The sequence below is a fragment of the Corapipo altera genome, unplaced genomic scaffold (assembly GCF_003945725.1).
Source record: "Corapipo altera isolate COAL_440 unplaced genomic scaffold, ASM394572v1 64, whole genome shotgun sequence".
Classification (NCBI taxonomy): Eukaryota; Metazoa; Chordata; class Aves; order Passeriformes; family Pipridae; genus Corapipo; species Corapipo altera.
In genome coordinates, this window is record NW_020884893.1 from 7,117,939 (window position 1) to 7,135,664 (window position 17,726).

A 17,726-nucleotide genomic window follows, 5' to 3' on the forward strand; every position below is an offset into this window, starting at 1 on the left:
CTTGGTCAGCTCTGTTCTTTGCTTATTGCTGTACTGTTATGCCACTAAGTTGGTGACGTGTATTTGTATATTATATATACATTGCCTGACTGATGAGTGAGGACAAAAGACCAGCCATACTACTAATCCATACAGTTATGGTTTAATAACTGACTTGTTGTCTGCATGTTTCATTTCAGTAAGAAGTAATGGCAGTGGGTGGCTACTTTGTTACAATCCATTTTATTCTGGTAACATTCCATTAATTTTAATTGGAGGGGCTGGCATGATGCAATGGTCACCAGGCTCAGGTTGGTGGGGTTTTTAACTGGAATGTAGCACTGCAGCACACTCAAATGCTGTTATTTTATGTCATGATTAGTGAGTAAAACAAGACACAAAACATGAAGAGCCTTGTGCTTATTCTCATATGCTGAAAATGTTTTATACAGACACACTCACCTTTTAAAAATGCAGGTTTGGAAATGCACTTAGATCCAGCCTTACTAACACTGATTGAAAAGCAGGACTGCAAACGAACTGCTGAACAAATTATCTTTTGTTATTCAAATGCTCAGTGGGCCCTTTTTGTCTCTGTAACTGGGAAAATCGATAGGCAATTAATGTGCAGGTGAGAGTCAATATTTTAGAAGGCATCTTATGGTTTGGGATCAATTTTCACCTATGGTAAAGCTTTGTCATAGTTTAAAGATTTTTCATTTGAATCTTGACATTTGGTTCCTCGGTGCTTAATTACCACTGAGGCTGGAACATCACTGTTTTCCAAAGACATGTGAATCCCACCCAGTGCATCCTTTCTACACACTCTTAATCAGCCATTGATAGAAGTTGGCTGTTCACTCTCTAAATCCAGATAAATTAATCTTCCACTAAAAGTGGAAAATGCTTATGAAGAAAAATATTTGCATGAGGGAATGTAATTGCTAAAACACTGGTTTGTCAAGAAGACATCTGTGATATTACAGATGAAGTATCCATATTTTGATTATCTTATTCATGAAATCGTGCTGGTTTGTGGCTATTCATTTCCTGTTGTTTTCCTCTGTTATAAATCAGGAGATGAGTTTGGGCAGCCAGAGTGCTTTGTCCAGACAGGACTCACATTTATCACATTTAAAAAGTAACCTGGTAAAAGGTCACTGTATTAAATCAATATGTTTTTTTACTGCATTGCTTTAGAAAATGTTGATTTTCTTTGCTTACCCGCCCCCACAGCAGACATGTAATGGAAGTTTAAAGCAGTGGTTCAAATCAACAATTACTGGGATGCTGAGGTGTGTCTGGAAAAACAAAACCTGGTAACATTAAATAACTTCAGTGCCAGAAGTTGAGGGTTTGAAGGTTGCCCATCGATGTGATGGGTTAGGCCCCATGTTACCTGTGCTTGAGGCTCTTGTATCTATAGACTGAAAAAATGTATTTTATTTTGGCAAGCTGCCACAACTCTGTTTCTGTATCAACCAAAATTTTCTAGCTTCAGTAACTAATTTAGCTTCATTAACTAATTTATGGCCATTAGGAAAATGGCTTTGAGGGATGAAAATTTCATGAGTTTAATTTTTTTATATAATTATTGTTACAGTACCTAAAGTTTGTGAGTATATTCTTTTTTTAACCTTCTTTCACTGGTAGAAACTGGATCACAAGAAGCTGAGGTCCAAATCTAGCCAGGATGGGAAAAGTGTCTCACTGATTTTAGAAATTTTGAATTAAAATATCTGTCTGGATTTGGACCCCAGTAACTTGCATGGTCACACAGAAATTCTGTGGCAAGGCAAAGAACCTGGAATTTGAAAAAAATCTGAAAAAATCTGCCCTCCACAAAATCCTCAAGTATCCACTTTACCCTCTTCATGGAACTGCATTCCATGATAGTGTTTAGGAGTTTTATGAGAGCTCACTCAGGTATCTCTGATTTATTTTTTTAAGGCATTCAGGATTTTTTTTCACAGTAAATAAAACTTGATTTGTAGACAGATAAAAATGATCACCATGTGAAACATGTACAGTTTGCCAACTGGTGCTACTAATTGATGTAATTATCACTAATTAAATGTTCTAAAGATAGCGATTTTTGTAATGCTTTTTCAATGGGTTGAAGTGGCTTATGAAGCTGATCAACACAGAGCAGTTCTAGAATTGTGTATTAAGACTAAATTAAGTTAGTGCAACAGAAGATATTTTCCTAATGTATTTATCCTGGAACAAAACCAATATCACACTTAGCTAACCAGGTCGCTTGATGAATGAGTGCACAGTAGGAGATTTGCTTTTAGTGAATATTCAACCTAAAAAATAGTTATATTCCCACTTTCATGCTAGTAAAGCCTGAGTGCTTATATACTAATGGAGAAAATAATTGCAGAGGGTCACAAATGTGATTGAATAAAGAAAGAACTTGTTCAGATTTTCTCAGAAAACATGTTATGCTTGTTCTTGTCTTTCAGTTAATAGATCTGCTTTTTCAAAGGCAATTTGGTAGATCCTGTCAGCACACAAATACCTCTTCAGAGTCTGCTGCACAAGTGGCATTTAGGCTGACTAAAATTTATGTTTTGTGTTCTTTTGTTGTGGAGGAGGTAATTCCTCTGATTTGATAACTTGTTATGCCACAGTCTGGAGTGATTAATATTGATTACAAATATTTAGTATTTGCAAGCGGTGACTGAAAGGCACTTCCCTAAAGTGGTGCATAGTGACGGTTCTCGGTGAAATAATTGCTGAGGTGAAAATAAGGTTATTAAGATGAGTCAATCATAATGACCTTAAATAGCTGATTTCCCAGTTTTCAGTTGTCTGTTCAGAACTTCAGCTGAGACACCTCTCAAGAGGTGAGTGAAGGAAGGTTGTATTTCTGGGGTTTTTTTCCAAAGGAAATTAAGAAGTCCTCATGTTCTCAGAAACCATTTTTGAGATGGTCACTTCGTAGCAGAGTTCAGGGGCATGTGGGACTTGTGAGGGGGAATTTCTAAGGGATTTCAGCTCTATCTACCACAGATGAACTGTTCTGCAGGCTTCTGTCTGTGTGAGTTCTTCCCAGTGAGAGCTTCACAAAGAATATGTTGGGCATTTTGGTCCTCTGCTGAGGTTTTAAATTACCTTGTTGAAGAATACTTGCAATGACAGTCACCATATTTGACTGCAGTCTTTCCTGTACTCTGGAATTAGCTCTAAGTCAGAATTCCTCTGTCTATACAGTTCTGCAACATCTTTGCAACCTTCATTTTGAGTAAAAGTATTAATGGCAGCAACAAAACATCTTCTTACTTATTACTTTCGTGAAAGCTCTTGGATTACAGTTTAATTCCTTGTTCTCAGAATGCTGACCAGAAGCCTCATAGAGGTTTTATACATATTATTTTATCCCTGCATATTTTGAATACAAGCTGTATCAGAGATATTAAATGGTGTTTTAACCATAATGGTCTATTAAATTTTGCGCCTTTTAGAGTGTAAATTATTTCCATGATGGAGGGCAATTGCTCTGCTTTGTCAATCCCTCATCAATTCATGGACCCTGCAGGGTGTACATGCAACCTCGTGTTTGAGGGATTATATATACAACACCCATCATTGTTTGTTCTTCAATAAACAGCCTCTAATGACTAAAGCTGTGTGTGAGCTGTTATTTAACAGCTAAAAAATTTGCCAGAACTATTATTGCCCTTCTAGCAGAGAGCTTGTTGTTTGTGAATGCTCAGAGGGATCTTGAATCAGATTATTAACTCCTTTGCAATCAGTTTTCCTTCAGTGTTAATTGTGCTGCTAAATCCCAGGATGTTGTGTTTAAAAATAACTCAAAAGTCAGTGTCACATCACAGACACATTTTTATGCTTAAAAGAACAGATGCCTAAGTTGTGGGAGCAACCTGCCTGTAACAACTCAAGTTTTGTCGTGAATTGTGTGTTTACATGCACAGGAGGGATGCTTGTGATGTTTGTACACACACATCTCAGAACTACCTCCCTTCATACCTTCTCCTTGCCACCTCTAGTATATAATCATTGTGTATCGTGGCAGGAGGTCCCAGGAATTATTGGCAGGTATTTGATGTATAAGACAAACCTTTACAACACGACAAAAGGTCCTGCTTTGTGCCTCTGAGTCATTTAAAAAAAAAAATTCAGGTTGTAGAATTTTACAAATGGAAAAATATCAGTCTTGTTCTTCCACCACAGATGTGCACACATAGCTCTACCTAAGATGTTTGGTATTTGGATTAAATAGTAGCTCTCTTTTGTTCCCAGACTGTGCAAGCAGCTTGTCAATTATGGAGTAAAAATGAGGGGCTGTAACTACCTAGTAGTAAGTAATGTCTATGCATCCTGGACTTTAGCACTAAAAATGGTGCTGATTTAACAACTCATCAGCATTTCTGGGCTTGCAACAAGAGATGTAGGGGCAGAGCTGGGCTTTTTGCCTTTGAGGTGTGTACAAGTCTTTCTCTCCCAGGTAGCAGTGTCTTTGTTGAAGTGAATGCCAGTGATAGTTTTGTATCTCAATAAAATGATGGTGCCAGGTTATAGATAAGACCTTTCACCCTGCAGAATTCTAAACCCCATAATTCTTTAATCCTGCAAATACAACTGTATTGACAGAAAATTGTGGTGAGGAGGAGTTTTAAGTCAAGGTTAAGGGAACAGAGAAGTGCTGTGAGTTCCCTACTGTCCACAGGAACATCTGTGCAATCTTAAATGAAAGGCTGGCTTTGTGGTGTCAGAAATCGAGAGACCTTTTCTTTTTTGTGGCACTCACCCAGGGCAGCCAGCAAAGAGTTTTTATTCTTGTCTGCGGTTCTCACACCAGAAGTAAAGATAATAACGCTCCTTATTGTGCCCCATCTATTTTCAGAGCAAGTTCTGTGGAGTGCAGGAGGTCTTTTTTTAAGTCCAGGTCTATACTGCAAAGTTGTGCTGGTGGCACTGCACGAGAGCTGAGGTTATGAAAAATTAATACTCCCTCACAGAAATCATGTTGTTAAAGTTCTTTCTGGCAAGGATGCTAACCTCCTGTCTTTCCATCCTAGTTCTGCTATGAAAATGAATGTTCATTTGCAAACATGAAGGAAAACCATTAGCATTCTTTCAAATCAAAATATAATCACATCTTCCTGATTTCAAAGCCCTTCCCTCTCGGCAAACGTCATTAATTATCCCAGACAGGTGTTTTTGAACAAAAGCTCCTTCTTGCACTCTCTCTTCTTCTCCAGCCTCCTACTTGAGCTAATGAAGCTTCAGTGATGTTTGTGGAACAATGGAGCAATTTATATAACTGCAGGTTGGAGAGAACAAATAAGGAATGGTAATTGAGGAGGGGCCGGAGGAGAGGCTGCGGGAGCAAAGTTCCTCTGTCTGTGTAAAGAGATCTCTCATTATTGGTGATTGGGGAGGAAGCATTACAGGGCCAAAAAGAAAGTAGCTGTGCTGATAAAAAATGTTCTTTGATAGTTTATTGATATGCAGATGCTGCTCTATGAAAGGACCACAGACCTTGTTACGTCCTTGAGTTAATGGAGTGTAGGTTTGGGTTAAGGGAGGGGAACTGGCATTGCCTCCACACAGCTCCTGTGGGAAGTCACTGATTTTAAAAAACTCCTGGGCATGACTTACAGCTGTGTGAATGCTGTTTACTAACACCCTGTGCATAAATTGGATGCTTCTCTCTGGAATTAGCTGGGCTTCTTTTCTGTGTGGAATTGAAGACTTTGTGCTTCACTAAATATTTGATGCATATTTATAATTACAGCAGGTCTTCTTTCCTGGTTGTTGAAAACAGATCCTACTTGTTCATTTTATGCCTAGACAATAGGAAAGAGGTATTTTTTTTTTTTTAGCAGGTATGGTAATATAAATTATACACAGATGTTTTGCTGGGTTAGTTGACAAGCAGCCCTGCCTTGTCTAGTGGTTATGCATTTTCACAGTTCTTATTTGATTAGAACTAGAAACTCCCTAGTCCCTGCCTCTTCCAAATGCATATAGACATTTATATTCTGAACACTAACAATCAGCAGAATTCAAATACTCTTTTAAGCATATTTGAATTAGTCATCAGCTACTCTGAAACTTCTCAACTAGCTCAGAACATTTTCAGTATGAAAACCAGGCTCAGGTGTGACTTCATGTCCAGGCATAAGTAGTTATTTTTCTTTTTTATTTGGCAAGGCAAGAGCTTTTATTTCAGGAAGGAATATGAGTATCTTCCCTGCAAAATCCACTAATGAATAAAATTACTTTCAGCCAAGTGTAGATAATTCTGCCCTTATGGAGGTCAGAGACCATGAAAATACTGTGCAAAAGGCTCACAATGAAATATGACCATTTCTTCACTCTTTAGGAAATGAAGGTGTAACAACCAGTACCTTTTTATCAGACTCAACAGTCTAGTGGTCCCACCTCTCTTGATGAACAAAGGAAGAGAACCACAGCTGGAAACTGGTGCCTTGGTCACGTTATAACTCTTTCATTTTTAGGGAGGCCAGTGGGTTTTGTAAGTCAGAGGAAGAGTTAGTGTTAATGTAACTCAGAGTTAGTGTTATTGTTAATCTCAGTTGCATGTAACATGCTCTGGAAAACACCCCAAATTGGAGAGAATTGAGTGATGTGCACTCTCCACACCCTCAATGTGCTGTCAGGAACCTGCTAACCAGAGGTAAGAGACACTCAGCTGTTTTGGGAGCTGTTTCTTTGTGAGATTCATAGGCTTTACCTGCCTCCTCTGGCAAATCCATAAATGTTTTACTTCCAGTTGGATTTTATCATTCCCACCAACACCTTGTTTACCATAAAATATTCAGCAAGCTTCATATAAAAATACTTTATTACGGTTTTCAGAAGGGAACAGACAGAAGGGAAAGGTATGAGCATCCTGTCAATTCACAGTACATGTATTTCAAAGGGTACATTTTAACCCATATATAAACAAACTGACAGAACACGTCACAAGACTGAAACATCATATACACAAGACAAGTCATCATTTAAATCCTGACTTCAGATGACAATACTGATCTACTTAACAAATATCACTGGAATACAGTTGGATGGCATTTTCTTTTACTCCTAGCAGCAGGCAAAAAGCAGTTTGCTTGCAACAGCGAGGTGTAATTGGCAATCACAACATCATAAGCTTTTGGGTACTACTTTACAGCATTTGGGCTTCTATTTGTAAATGTAGTTTTCAGACTTATGATCTTGAGCCTTCCCTGCGCAATATTGTTAAATATGAGCATTTGCCACAGCAACTAAATACATGTTTGTGTTACCACACCACTGAGCAGTGCCAACAGATGGGCAGTGGAAGTCATCTGCTTTTCGGTCATACTCTGTGCCCAAAGAGGTTACAGAACACAGGGGCAGGTATGATGAAGCATGAGATGGGAAGCAGAGATAAAATGCCCAGGATTTTATGTTAAAACCAAGGCTAGAGCCCCTGGTCTCCTGAATCTGGTGCTCTGTCTGTGGAATTAGTTGACTGCTTTGAAAAAAATTAAGAAATAAAAGAATTCATGCTCATATTGACTGATTATGTTGATCTCCATCCAAGTGATGTATTTTAAAAGGAAGAATGCAAGTGTTCTGAATCTTGCTAAAATTCCCCACTTCTTGGGGAGTGGAAGGGACATCTATTGCACCCCATGGAAGAGGGATCCAGATTATGGCTGCAGCTGCTCTAGCAAAAAGGATAAACCAGGTGTTTCCTCCGTGTAATATCTTAAGAAAAAACACTCCCATTTATGGGAAAAATCAGATCTGCAAACAGCTAAACTGTAATTTAGTGCAATGGTTTAAGGTCAGATATTAATTTTTTAGCTTTTATTTTTCAGTTTCCATTTTTCTTTATTTTAGCAAAATGCTGGTGCTGCTCAGCCTGACTAGGTGGCAGCAGAGCTCTTTTGTGGCACCTGCAAGTGGTGGACAAAGACTTCACCATCTGTGGTTAATGTCAAAAAAACAAACCCTTTACCCTCCTATGCTGTGGGATTTTGTTGTTGAGAACTAGAATAAATTAACAGTGGTCTCCCTGCTGCCTTCCTCACCTGCCCCAGACCACTGCTCCCAGCTCCCAGGTTCATCCAAGGAAAGAAGCTGCATTCCTACACCAATGCTGGAGTATTAAACCAAGACTCTTCTCATCCTCACACAGGGCTGGGTTCACTTTCAGCAGTTCTGAAGGGCATCATGAGGTTGAATCTTCAGCTTCTTGGGACAGAGGAGTTTAATAAAAGCCCTTCTGAAGCTGTAGTGGCAGAGAGGGTATAGGACAGGGTTGATGGCCGAGTTGATCCACAGCAGCCAAAAGGAAGTCTCGTACCAGTACTCAGAGATGCAGTGGCCGTGGCAGCCAGCACGGATGATCATCAGGAGAGTGTATGGTGCCCAGCAAATCCCAAAAATGCCCACGATGATTGCCAGGGATTTGGCCACTTTCTTGTCTCTAGAGAGCCTGAAGTGTTGAGTCGTGCTCTGGGACATGACCTTCATCCGTTTCTCTAAGGACGGAGTGGATGCTGAATTTTTACAGCTCTTTTTGTTGCAACACTTGGGTTTCCCAGAGCTCTCCGAGCTTGTTGTCAGCAAATCTTTGACACCCAGGCTAGAAGTGGAGGCTGTTGCTTGAGCTTTGCTCTTAGAGAGGTCGAGGGTTTCAGCTGACTCCTTCTGCTCCCACTTAGAGCATTTCAAAGAAAGCTTTGCTTCTGGGCTCGTTTCCACCTCTTCAGTGAAGGACTGGTTGTGCACTTCATGGAAAATATCCAGGCGTATCTTGGTACGTTTCTGTATGTTCAGGTAAATGCTCAGGTTGAAAAACATTACACTGATGAAAGGGGTGAAAAACTCCAGGGTAGAGGCTGTCATGAGAAAATACCAGTTGTAGAAAAACTCAGCGTAGCACTCCCCAGTGGGAATGATACTCCGGCCTGATATGTACTCCCAGCTGATAATGGCAGGTCCGTACAGCAGGAATGCCAACACCCACACCATCACCATCTTCAGCACTGCTCGCTTGGTGTTGCCTTGCTGGGCTCTGTAAGCGACCTGCAACAGGAAAACCTTTTCTTAAGGATGGTCACACACCCCAACTGGTTGAGGCTCCTCACAAATGAACCGGTAGGGTTCCCGGTAAAGTTGCTAGGCAATACCCCGGCAGTCTAATAAGCTCATATGCCTTAGGCAACAGGAGCAATTGCTAGATAAATCACAGTCTTGCAGGGAAGGTTTAGAACGCTCATTTTGCAGCTCCGAAATGTGGTGTCTGCTTAGTGGAAATGTACTGACTCGGTTGGAGCCCGGCAGTCACCTGCACCCATCACTTGCCTGAGCTGTATCCAGCTACTCCCTGTAACTCCCAGGGAGATGCATGCATCAAACTCATGGGCAAAGCAGGCATCCAGCTCTGGCTCCCTCTGAGCCTTGTAGCTACTCTGTGTTGTATTTGGAGTCAGGGAAGGAGCAAACAGGAATGGATCAGATCTGCCTGTGGTGAACTGCTCGTTGCCTCCTTCGATGGGATGAGCATTTTCATCTCCCCACATACCCAGAGACCTCAGAGCCTCGGGGCTGTGCCCTGCCAAGGCTGGCACTGCAATCTACTGCCTTGGTACCCAGGGAGAAGCTGTGAGTCTGACTGCAAACCACTTGTTCATCCTGGTGATAATAAGCCCCTGCAAGTTAGTAATAGGTCTGCTTACCTTGCTGGCTCCCTTGTACACTACTATCCTGTCATCTGGGAAGGGAACACCTGCACAATGGGGTCTGAGGCTTAAGTGATTTAATTATGCCAGGAATACTAATCTGAAACCACAGCTGAATTATGTATTTGTGGATAATTATTGCTTTCCATCACCAGGCTGAAAGATTCATAATTTCTGGAGGATTCAAAAGCTTTTAATTATTGCAGAGAATCTGGAGAATAAGGCAGAAAGAGAGTTATTTCCCTCTCAGCTGCCATGACAGGACTCACCGCTCTTGTGACCGAGAGGAATCTGTCATAGCTAATTAGTACGATGTTGAAGACCGAAGAGGTGCAGAGCAGGTAATCGACTACCAGCCAGAGTTTGCAGAGGCTTTTCCCGAAGATCCATCTCCCCGTCAGCACATAGGGCACGTACAGGGGGATGCAGAAGGCACCTGCAACCGGACGGGTACGTTCTCGTTGAGAAGAGGGGTGTCTGCAGCGTGAGTGCCCCCGGGGAGAGCCGCAGGTGCCGCGCTGGGACCGCGGGACCCGCCGGGGGCTGCGGGAGGGGACCCCGGGACCGCGGGAAGGTGTCGGGGGGGCGGGAGCGGGGCACGGCCGAGGGGACCCGCGGTGCCGGTGGGGCAGGAGGGTGCCGGGCAGGAGGATGCCGGGCAGGAGGGTGCCGGGTAGGAGGGTGCCGGGCAGGAGGGTGCCGGGTAGGAGGAGTCCCGGGCGCCGCTGCCCGTCCCGCCGCCAAGTTGCCGGCGGTCCGTGCGGGGCCCCGCGGGGGCGGCACTTTACCTACTAGGAAATCCGAGATGGCCAGGTTGAGGAGAAAGAAGTTGTTCTGGGTGCGCAGGCTGGAGTCCGCCACGAAGGCGAGCATGACCAGCGCGTTGCCGGCCACGGTGACGGCGATGAGCAGGGCCATGAGCGCGGCCAGCGCCGCCGTGCCCGCGGCCGCGAAGCGCCCGGCGGCGGCCGAGCCGTTCAGCGCCCCGCCGCTCTCCATGGCCCCGCCGCTCCACCGCCGCGCCGCCGCCGCGGGACTGCTGCCCCTCCCCGCCCCGCCCGCCTCCCGCCCCGCCAGCATCCCTGCATACTCCCCCAGAGCAGCCCCGAATCCCCCGCAGCATCCCTGCATCCCTACAGAGCATGCCTGAATCCCCCCAAGCATCCCTGAGCATCCTTACGTTCTCCCTTGCCCTCTCAACACGGGAGCCCCCCTGTATTACCCCAGAACGTTCCTATATTCCTCCAGAGCATCCCTGAATCCCTACACAGCAAACCTGAGCATCCTCACGTTCTCCCTTCTCCTCTCAATCCGGGAGCATCCTTACTTTACCTCGGAGCATCCCTGCATCCCTGAAGAGCATCCCTGAATTTCTCCAGAACATCCCTGAATCCTCCAGACCATTCTCTCCCACTCCTCTTTCCCCTCTCAGCCTGGGAGTACCACTGCATTACCTCAGAGTATCCTTGCCCCCACCCACAGAACATCTCTACATTTCTCCTTCTCCTCTCAACTCAAGAGAATCCTTGAATTCTCCCAGAGCATCCTTGCATTTTGCACAGCAACATTCCTGCATCTCCCCAAAGCATCCCCCAAGACAGAGGCCAGGGGCAGTGCTTATGATTCCTGCCATGGGGACTGTGCCTTAGTGAAGTAGAGGTCAAGGCTTCACTTGCCCTTTAATCAGAAGCAGCCAGGAGGGCTCCCTGGGCAGGTGGAGCATGGAGGGTGATGCTTTTTCCTGTGCCCCTCATGGGTGGCAGGAGGAAGATGCAGACCATGCCGCTTGGTCTGCAAACCAGGGAGTCCTTGCTCCCAGCCCCAGCTCCAGGGAGGCAGGTAATGGTCCCTCCTCCCTCCTCCCTCCACTTGTTCAGCTTTTCATGGCCAAAGAGAATAACTTTTTTTCTGAGTACTTGCTTTGGCTGGTGATACTACAGGATGAAATTACCTACAACTGTGCAACCCCTGCACTTGGTCCATGCTCCAGACCTCAGGAGTGGAAATGTCACGAGTGTCATGTCACTGGGCAGGATCAGCTCCACAATCAGCACTTCTGGAGGTCGTCACAGGGATGTGCAGAGTAGCAACACTGGAAAACAGAGAACAATACTGGCTGGAGCCCTTGGCCAAGCACTCTTCTTTCTGGAGAAGTCTGGTAAGTCGTGTGAGTCTGTGAGGAACAGATAAAAAAACAAAGCAAGAAAATTGTGCAAACCTAGAAACATGCCCGAAGCTAATGCCCAGGGGTTTTGCCACCTTCTGATTGCTCCAAAAGCTATTTTCACATCAGGAACTGCTACAGCCTCACTGCATTTCTCTTCAAACCCACTACCAGAGCCACTGTCTTGATAGCAGTGGCTGATCCTGCTGGGAGGAGGGTGAGAGGGCTCTTGGTCTCCGCTACTGCTGTGTCCTGACAGAGGATGTCACTGTGGGCTTGTGGGAGCCGCGGGTGAGAGAGCTGAGGATGCCGTGGAAACTCCTGTTCAATGGGAGAACGGCTTTGAGGAACTTTATGCGTGGCTTCAGCGCTGCTTTGAGGATAATCAGATTTAACAAGGCACCTGGCTGCCTTCCCTACAGGGTGGTGAGCAGCCTGGCTGGGCAGCCACAGCGAAGAGGACCTGAATTTTATGCCTATCAGCACAGATGTGACAGAGAAACAGCTTTTTGGTAACCCTCATGATGTTTAATGAACCCACGCACTGCTTTCATAGTGCAGCTGTTTGTGATCTGGTATATTTGTAATCTCTAGCCACTCAGTCAAACGTTAGTATTCACTGAAATGTTTACAAATTCCAAATTACTGTGTGCATGCTGCAGTGTTATCCCTAGGAGCTGTCTGCTGTTTCTTAGCTGCCATTCATTATACAGAGTTTTCACTGCCTGGATAGGAGGCAAAAACCATCCTTTGTACCTAAGGCGATTTATAAAGTGATACAATGTAATGTGGGCAAATCACAATTGTTGTTTATCCAGAGTAAATTGCCAGGATTGTTAGCTAAATAAGAGGTGACAGAGCTGATCCTGATGTTTCTCTCTTGCTTCAGCAGACAGGACAAATATATTTCTAATATATTTAAGGAAGCGTGTTATCTTGGTAATAAAAGAAATCATCCAGCCTGAAGGGGTGGTTACAACAGGTCACATACAGAAATGCAAGCAGATGGTGTGATAGCTAATGTTTGGACCTGGCTTATTCAGTACATATGCCATGTAGATATTCCATATGAGCCTAAGTACTCATGTATTTCATATAGGGTGTATTCATCACCCTGCAGTCAGGCCATGGAGTCCTCTCCTTGGTTAACAGGCTGCCACAGACTCGGAGCCTTAATCCTTGTGGAAGTACAGGGGACAAAATTGGATCTTTCCAGAAGGTCAGAGTTGCAGTTCAGCTCCAAGCTCTCCTGAGCCTGGTTTCTGTTTATTCCAAGGTTGTGCCTAAGAGAAGCAAGGACTGAGGGTGGCAGATCATAGAATGGTTGAGGCTGGAAGGCATTTCTTGGGATTTCTTAGGCCAACTCCTCTGCTGAAGCAGGGTCAGATGCAGCAGGTTGCCCAGGATTTGTCTGGCCAGGGTTTGAGTATCTCCAGTAAAGAAGACTCCATAACATATCTCCAGACAATCTGTTCCAGACTGCCCTCACAGTCAAAATGTCTTTTGTCTGCTTCCTTTCTGTACTGAAAAGTACATGGGCTTGTCTGACATGAAGCTGCCAAGAACCTGGATTCTGTGGGGAAATCATAGGGGAAAAAAGCTTATAGATCAGTAAAAATAGATTCCAGTGCTGTTGGAGGGCTGCTTATTTTGAGTCCTTCCAACCTTCCATGGAGGAATCTGCACTTTGGTACAGGTTTAGATATGCATCATTGCAATTACACAGGGAAGACAGCTGTGTCCTGAAATCAGGGGTTATGGAAATCAGAAGACACATTAGCATCAGTAACCATTAATGAGGAAACAAGAGCTTTTTTGACACCTTCTCTTCGTCCTGTGGCTGTCTTTCCATTTCTATGGAGGCAGAGTTTCCGAACTGAGGAGTTTGCCCTTCCAGGGGCAGTGAGGATCTGCAGGGCTGAAGGCAGCACAAGCTCTAAACCTCCAGACGAGGTGCTACGCACAAATCATAGTTTTTCCATTGCTTACTTCTGTCCCAGGGAACCAGTTTGCCTGTGAAGCAAACTTTAAAGAAAAAGATGATTAAAAAACCTCTTTGTGTTCACATCTTTACTGATGAGGGTTGAAAGTGCTTTGGCATTCATACAAGTATCTGTCACTATGAAACCCGTCCCTTTGTTTTATTTCCTTTTCTTCTGCCTTTCATCATGGGAAATGTTTATTCTGTTGGGAAAATTCCCTTTTTTGAGATCCCCTTGGAAGTTACCAGAACATGTAGGTGAGGGTAAGGGCAGATGGCAGAGAAAAGAGATTCCAGAGCAGCTGAGGGCAAAAGGAGCCCTTGAGCTCCTGCTTTGCCAGACCTCAAAGCTACAGCACGAACCCTCACCATAAATATTTTACATGTAGCATCAGTGGATAGGACACAGAAAATGCCAGGGGAGCATTTCTCATACTGGAGATGCCTTTCCAGTGAAATGATACTCTTTGATATATTTTTCTCTTTTAAAAACAGACTCAACAGCAACTTGTCTGTCCAAACTTTGGGAGCTGTTAGGACTGACAACCATCATGGCAATCCAAACCTGGATGGGGCATGATGAAATCAGTTTCTGGATGTGCTTCATCCACTGCTCAACCAGGTGTTAAAACAGCTTCTGCTGGTTGCAGAATGTCTCCTCCTTACCATAGTACAAGGGACATAATTGAGCAAGTCTGATGTCAGATAAAAACGATGATGACTGGATCTCCTTAAAAATGCTGAGAAATACCCTGTGAACCAGCTTTCACAAAGGTGGGGAAAGCACTACATCTCCACTCTCAAAGCAACGTGTGCTGAGAGCTGCCCTGAGCAGCACCAGTTGCTTCAAAGTCACCATGTCCCTGAGAAGGACCACAAATCCTGGAGGGGAATTGTCCCCATATGGGCACAGTGTGTGTCCATCTGTGTTCGGAACAAGTCCTGTGCCTTTTCACTCCTTTCCTACCTTTCTTCTTTCCTCTCCTTCCTTTCTTCTTTCTCTCTGTTTCCAGCTGTAACCCGCAAATCCAAACTCCCCAAGTGTCCAAAAATGCATCCTGTACTGCAGGGAGACTGTTCATAGTCAAACCTGTCCCAGGCTGCTGTTGCTGTTTTTGAATTCTTGAGAACGAACTCCTTAAAGTTACAAATCACCTTGTCACCTGAGAAAGTCACATTTCCATCCTTGTGCAAACCAAAGCAGTTTTGTGAGCAGGAAAATGCTGAGTTTAGTGACTCTGGGGGAGGAAAACACCTCAGAGCAGGATGAGTAATGCCATTAGTAATGGAGTAACTGTCTGATCAAACACCTAATTCTTGCCAAGGCCAACTCAATATTTATTTTGAAATGAAAATTTCAGAGTACAAAGGGAATAAAACCAAAAGTCATCCTACATCTGTCAGCTTGGACTGAGTTGGTGGCTGCTGTTAAGACCAGTACATGTTTTCAGAGAGAGACAGCAGGGTCTGAATATCAAGACATGATATCCATGTGCAGCTACTACCAACGATGCTGGAAGCATTTTACCACACGGAGAAGTGAATGTTAAAGCTCTGTTGAAAAAGTATCCATTAAAATTGGTACTCCATCAGGGGATGGCTTAAGAGGCAAGGCTGGACTTTGTTCCTAATACCCTTAATGGCAGCAAGTGGTGTAGGTTATGAGTGACAAGAGGACATTTGGGGAGGACTAAAAAATTTCTAATTGAAGCCAATGCAGTTCCCAGGCAGATGGAAAATAGAGCAGCTTTAGAGAAATGAGCTGTGGCACAGTGTGCTCCTTAGCATTCCATCAAACTTTATAAAACTTCACAACACTAGGCAATTAGAGGGGTAGAGTTTAAGCCCACTTGTGGAGTCCATGAATTTCTTCAGAGCTACCACCAGGTTCTCATGTGAGGAGACCTACAAATGTCAGCTCCCTTGCTTCCTGCAGGGCCTTGGAGGCAGGGAACACATTGGTAACCTTATGTAATATTTAACAGACTTCCTTGGCTAATTAAGTATATTACTTTATATAGTAACTAACATATCTCTAATATGTATCAAAATTTAATTCGGTTTAATTCATTATCTCTGCTCAACATGGGCCCAATTCTCTTCCCTCTTATAAAGATGCAAATACATTAATTCATTGATTGCATCAGGGAAGGTGACAGAGCCCTCGTTTTGCCAGATTACTTCCAAACAGAAATATAGAAAACTTTAGTCTTCTCTCTGCCCAACTTAATTGAACCAAGAGAGTTCCTTCAGAGTCATGCCAAGGCAGTTGAGAGCAGAAGCTGACACCAAACACTCCCATCAGGTGTCTTACAAGCTGGAGGGTTCTTCAAGCACAGTATTTGAGGGGCTTTTCTGTAAGTCAAAGCTTGTATTTCCTGTCTGATACTTCTCCAAGCACATGTGGTTGTGTAAGCAACAGAGAATAGAAGGAAACATATTTTTCTGGAAAGCAGAAAGCAAACAAGATTTCTGTGCCTGAGATTAGGAAAATCAGCAGTGTAGCTAGTTTTAGCTTGTTTATTTGACCATTTGGCTTCTGTGAAGGCCCTGATAATGAAACCTGGTGTCTCCAGGCTGCTGGACAGTGCTGACAGAGAGGGGAGGACAGGACAACACTGCTGTGCTGCCAGGGAGGACAGGGAGGAGATTACAAGCTGGGGAGGTACAAGCAGAGATTCAGGCAGCACTGACTTGGCTGGACCAAAACTACCTGTCCAAAGAGTGTCTGTATGGTCATGGGCTGTGACTGGCACCTTTGTCAGGCAAACACCCTGGGCTGACCCACAGAACCTTCCCGAGGCATCCTGCAGGTGAAGATCAGGCAAAAGTTGGCAGAGATGATGCTATTGACATTTATAGCAGGAATTTCAAGTGTCTGTGTCTCTAAAAGCCTTCTCAAGGGCACCCTGTGAAAGGCTATAATGTCCAACAGCTTCAGCATCAGCAAGCTCATTTTCTCCGGAGGAAGGTGCCCTTCCTGAGGAAAGGGGATGACATCCCTCTGTCCTTCCAGCTCCCATCAGCTCTGCTGAGTCCCACTCCCTATGAGCCACTGACCCTTCTCCATTTTTGAAGAGGCTGGATTCTGCTCAGCTCCCCAGTTATGAGTTTGTTACCAGAGGGAAGCTGATCCCCCGCCCGCCCGCTGCCTTCCGAAGCCTGACCCGCAGACTCCAGATCAGTCCAATTTAGAAAGACCTTCATCTGTACAAGGATTTTCCCTGACTCCTGGCTTTTCTCATAAAAAATCCTGTCTCAACCCTATCTCTGGCTGCCTGTGACAACGCCAAGCCTGCCCTTAGATCTGTCTAACAAAGGCAGATGGAAAATGTATTTCCTATTGAACCTCGGTGTGCCTAATGTATTCTCTTCTATTAGCGACTGCTCTGGGTCCTGATCTCCGATACGCCTTCTTTTCAGGCTTCCTTTTGATGTTTGTTACAAGGCAGCAGAGACTAATAGAGACTGTGTCAGGCATCCGACTACAAAAGCACGGGGAAGAGGAATTAAAAGGGACATGGTGACAGGAGGAAGACAAAGCATTTAGGAAGCATCAGCTCACCACAGGCAAAACCGCAGCGATGCTCAGGATGTTTTTGCCTGTGCTGTTATCTACTGTCTTCATCTTCCAAGCCAAAATCTTTTTTCCTGGAGCTGGTTTGGCCTCTAGACAAGCTGGTTGTTTGGAATGAGATTTTTACAGACAGAGATAGTATGGGACAAAGGACCAGAGCCCTCCTGGATCTGGAGGGGAGGTAAAACTTCCAGCAGGTCTCTCTGTTGGGCTGGCTTGCAGCAAACAGAGTTTTAGAAAAAAAATCCATCTCATCAGCCAGGCTGGTGTTTGCTGAGGTTTCTGGACCCTTCCTCTGTAAAGAGAGGG

The 17,726-nt window shown here is 44.2% G+C and overlaps 1 protein-coding gene across 1 annotated transcript; it reads right to left on the minus strand.

Moving 5' to 3' along the window:
• Positions 1–6,802: 6,802 nt before the first annotated feature.
• On the minus strand, positions 6,803–10,775 carry HRH3 (histamine receptor H3). Its single transcript, XM_027646066.1, has 3 exons — positions 10,484–10,775; positions 9,965–10,131; positions 6,803–9,039 (listed from the first exon to the last, which is right to left on the minus strand). The coding sequence occupies exons 1-3, from the start codon at positions 10,773–10,775 to the stop codon at positions 8,161–8,163; spliced, it is 1,338 nt and encodes a 445-aa protein (XP_027501867.1). The 3' UTR covers positions 6,803–8,160.
• Positions 10,776–17,726: the final 6,951 nt, after the last annotated feature.

What these genes read in the sequence shown, in the direction of transcription:
- HRH3 (XM_027646066.1), bottom strand. Translation starts at nt 10,775, where the DNA reads ATGCTGGCGGGGCGGGAGGCGGGCGGGGCGGGGAGGGGCAGCAGTCCC. An exon ending in CATCTCGGATTTCCTAGTAG is followed by an intron (nt 10,132 to 10,483) that starts GTAAAGTGCCGC and finishes GTCCGGTTGCAG; the next exon opens with GTGCCTTCTGCATCCCCCTG. An exon ending in TCCTCTCGGTCACAAGAGCG is followed by an intron (nt 9,040 to 9,964) that starts GTGAGTCCTGTC and finishes TTCCTGTTGCAG; the next exon opens with GTCGCTTACAGAGCCCAGCA.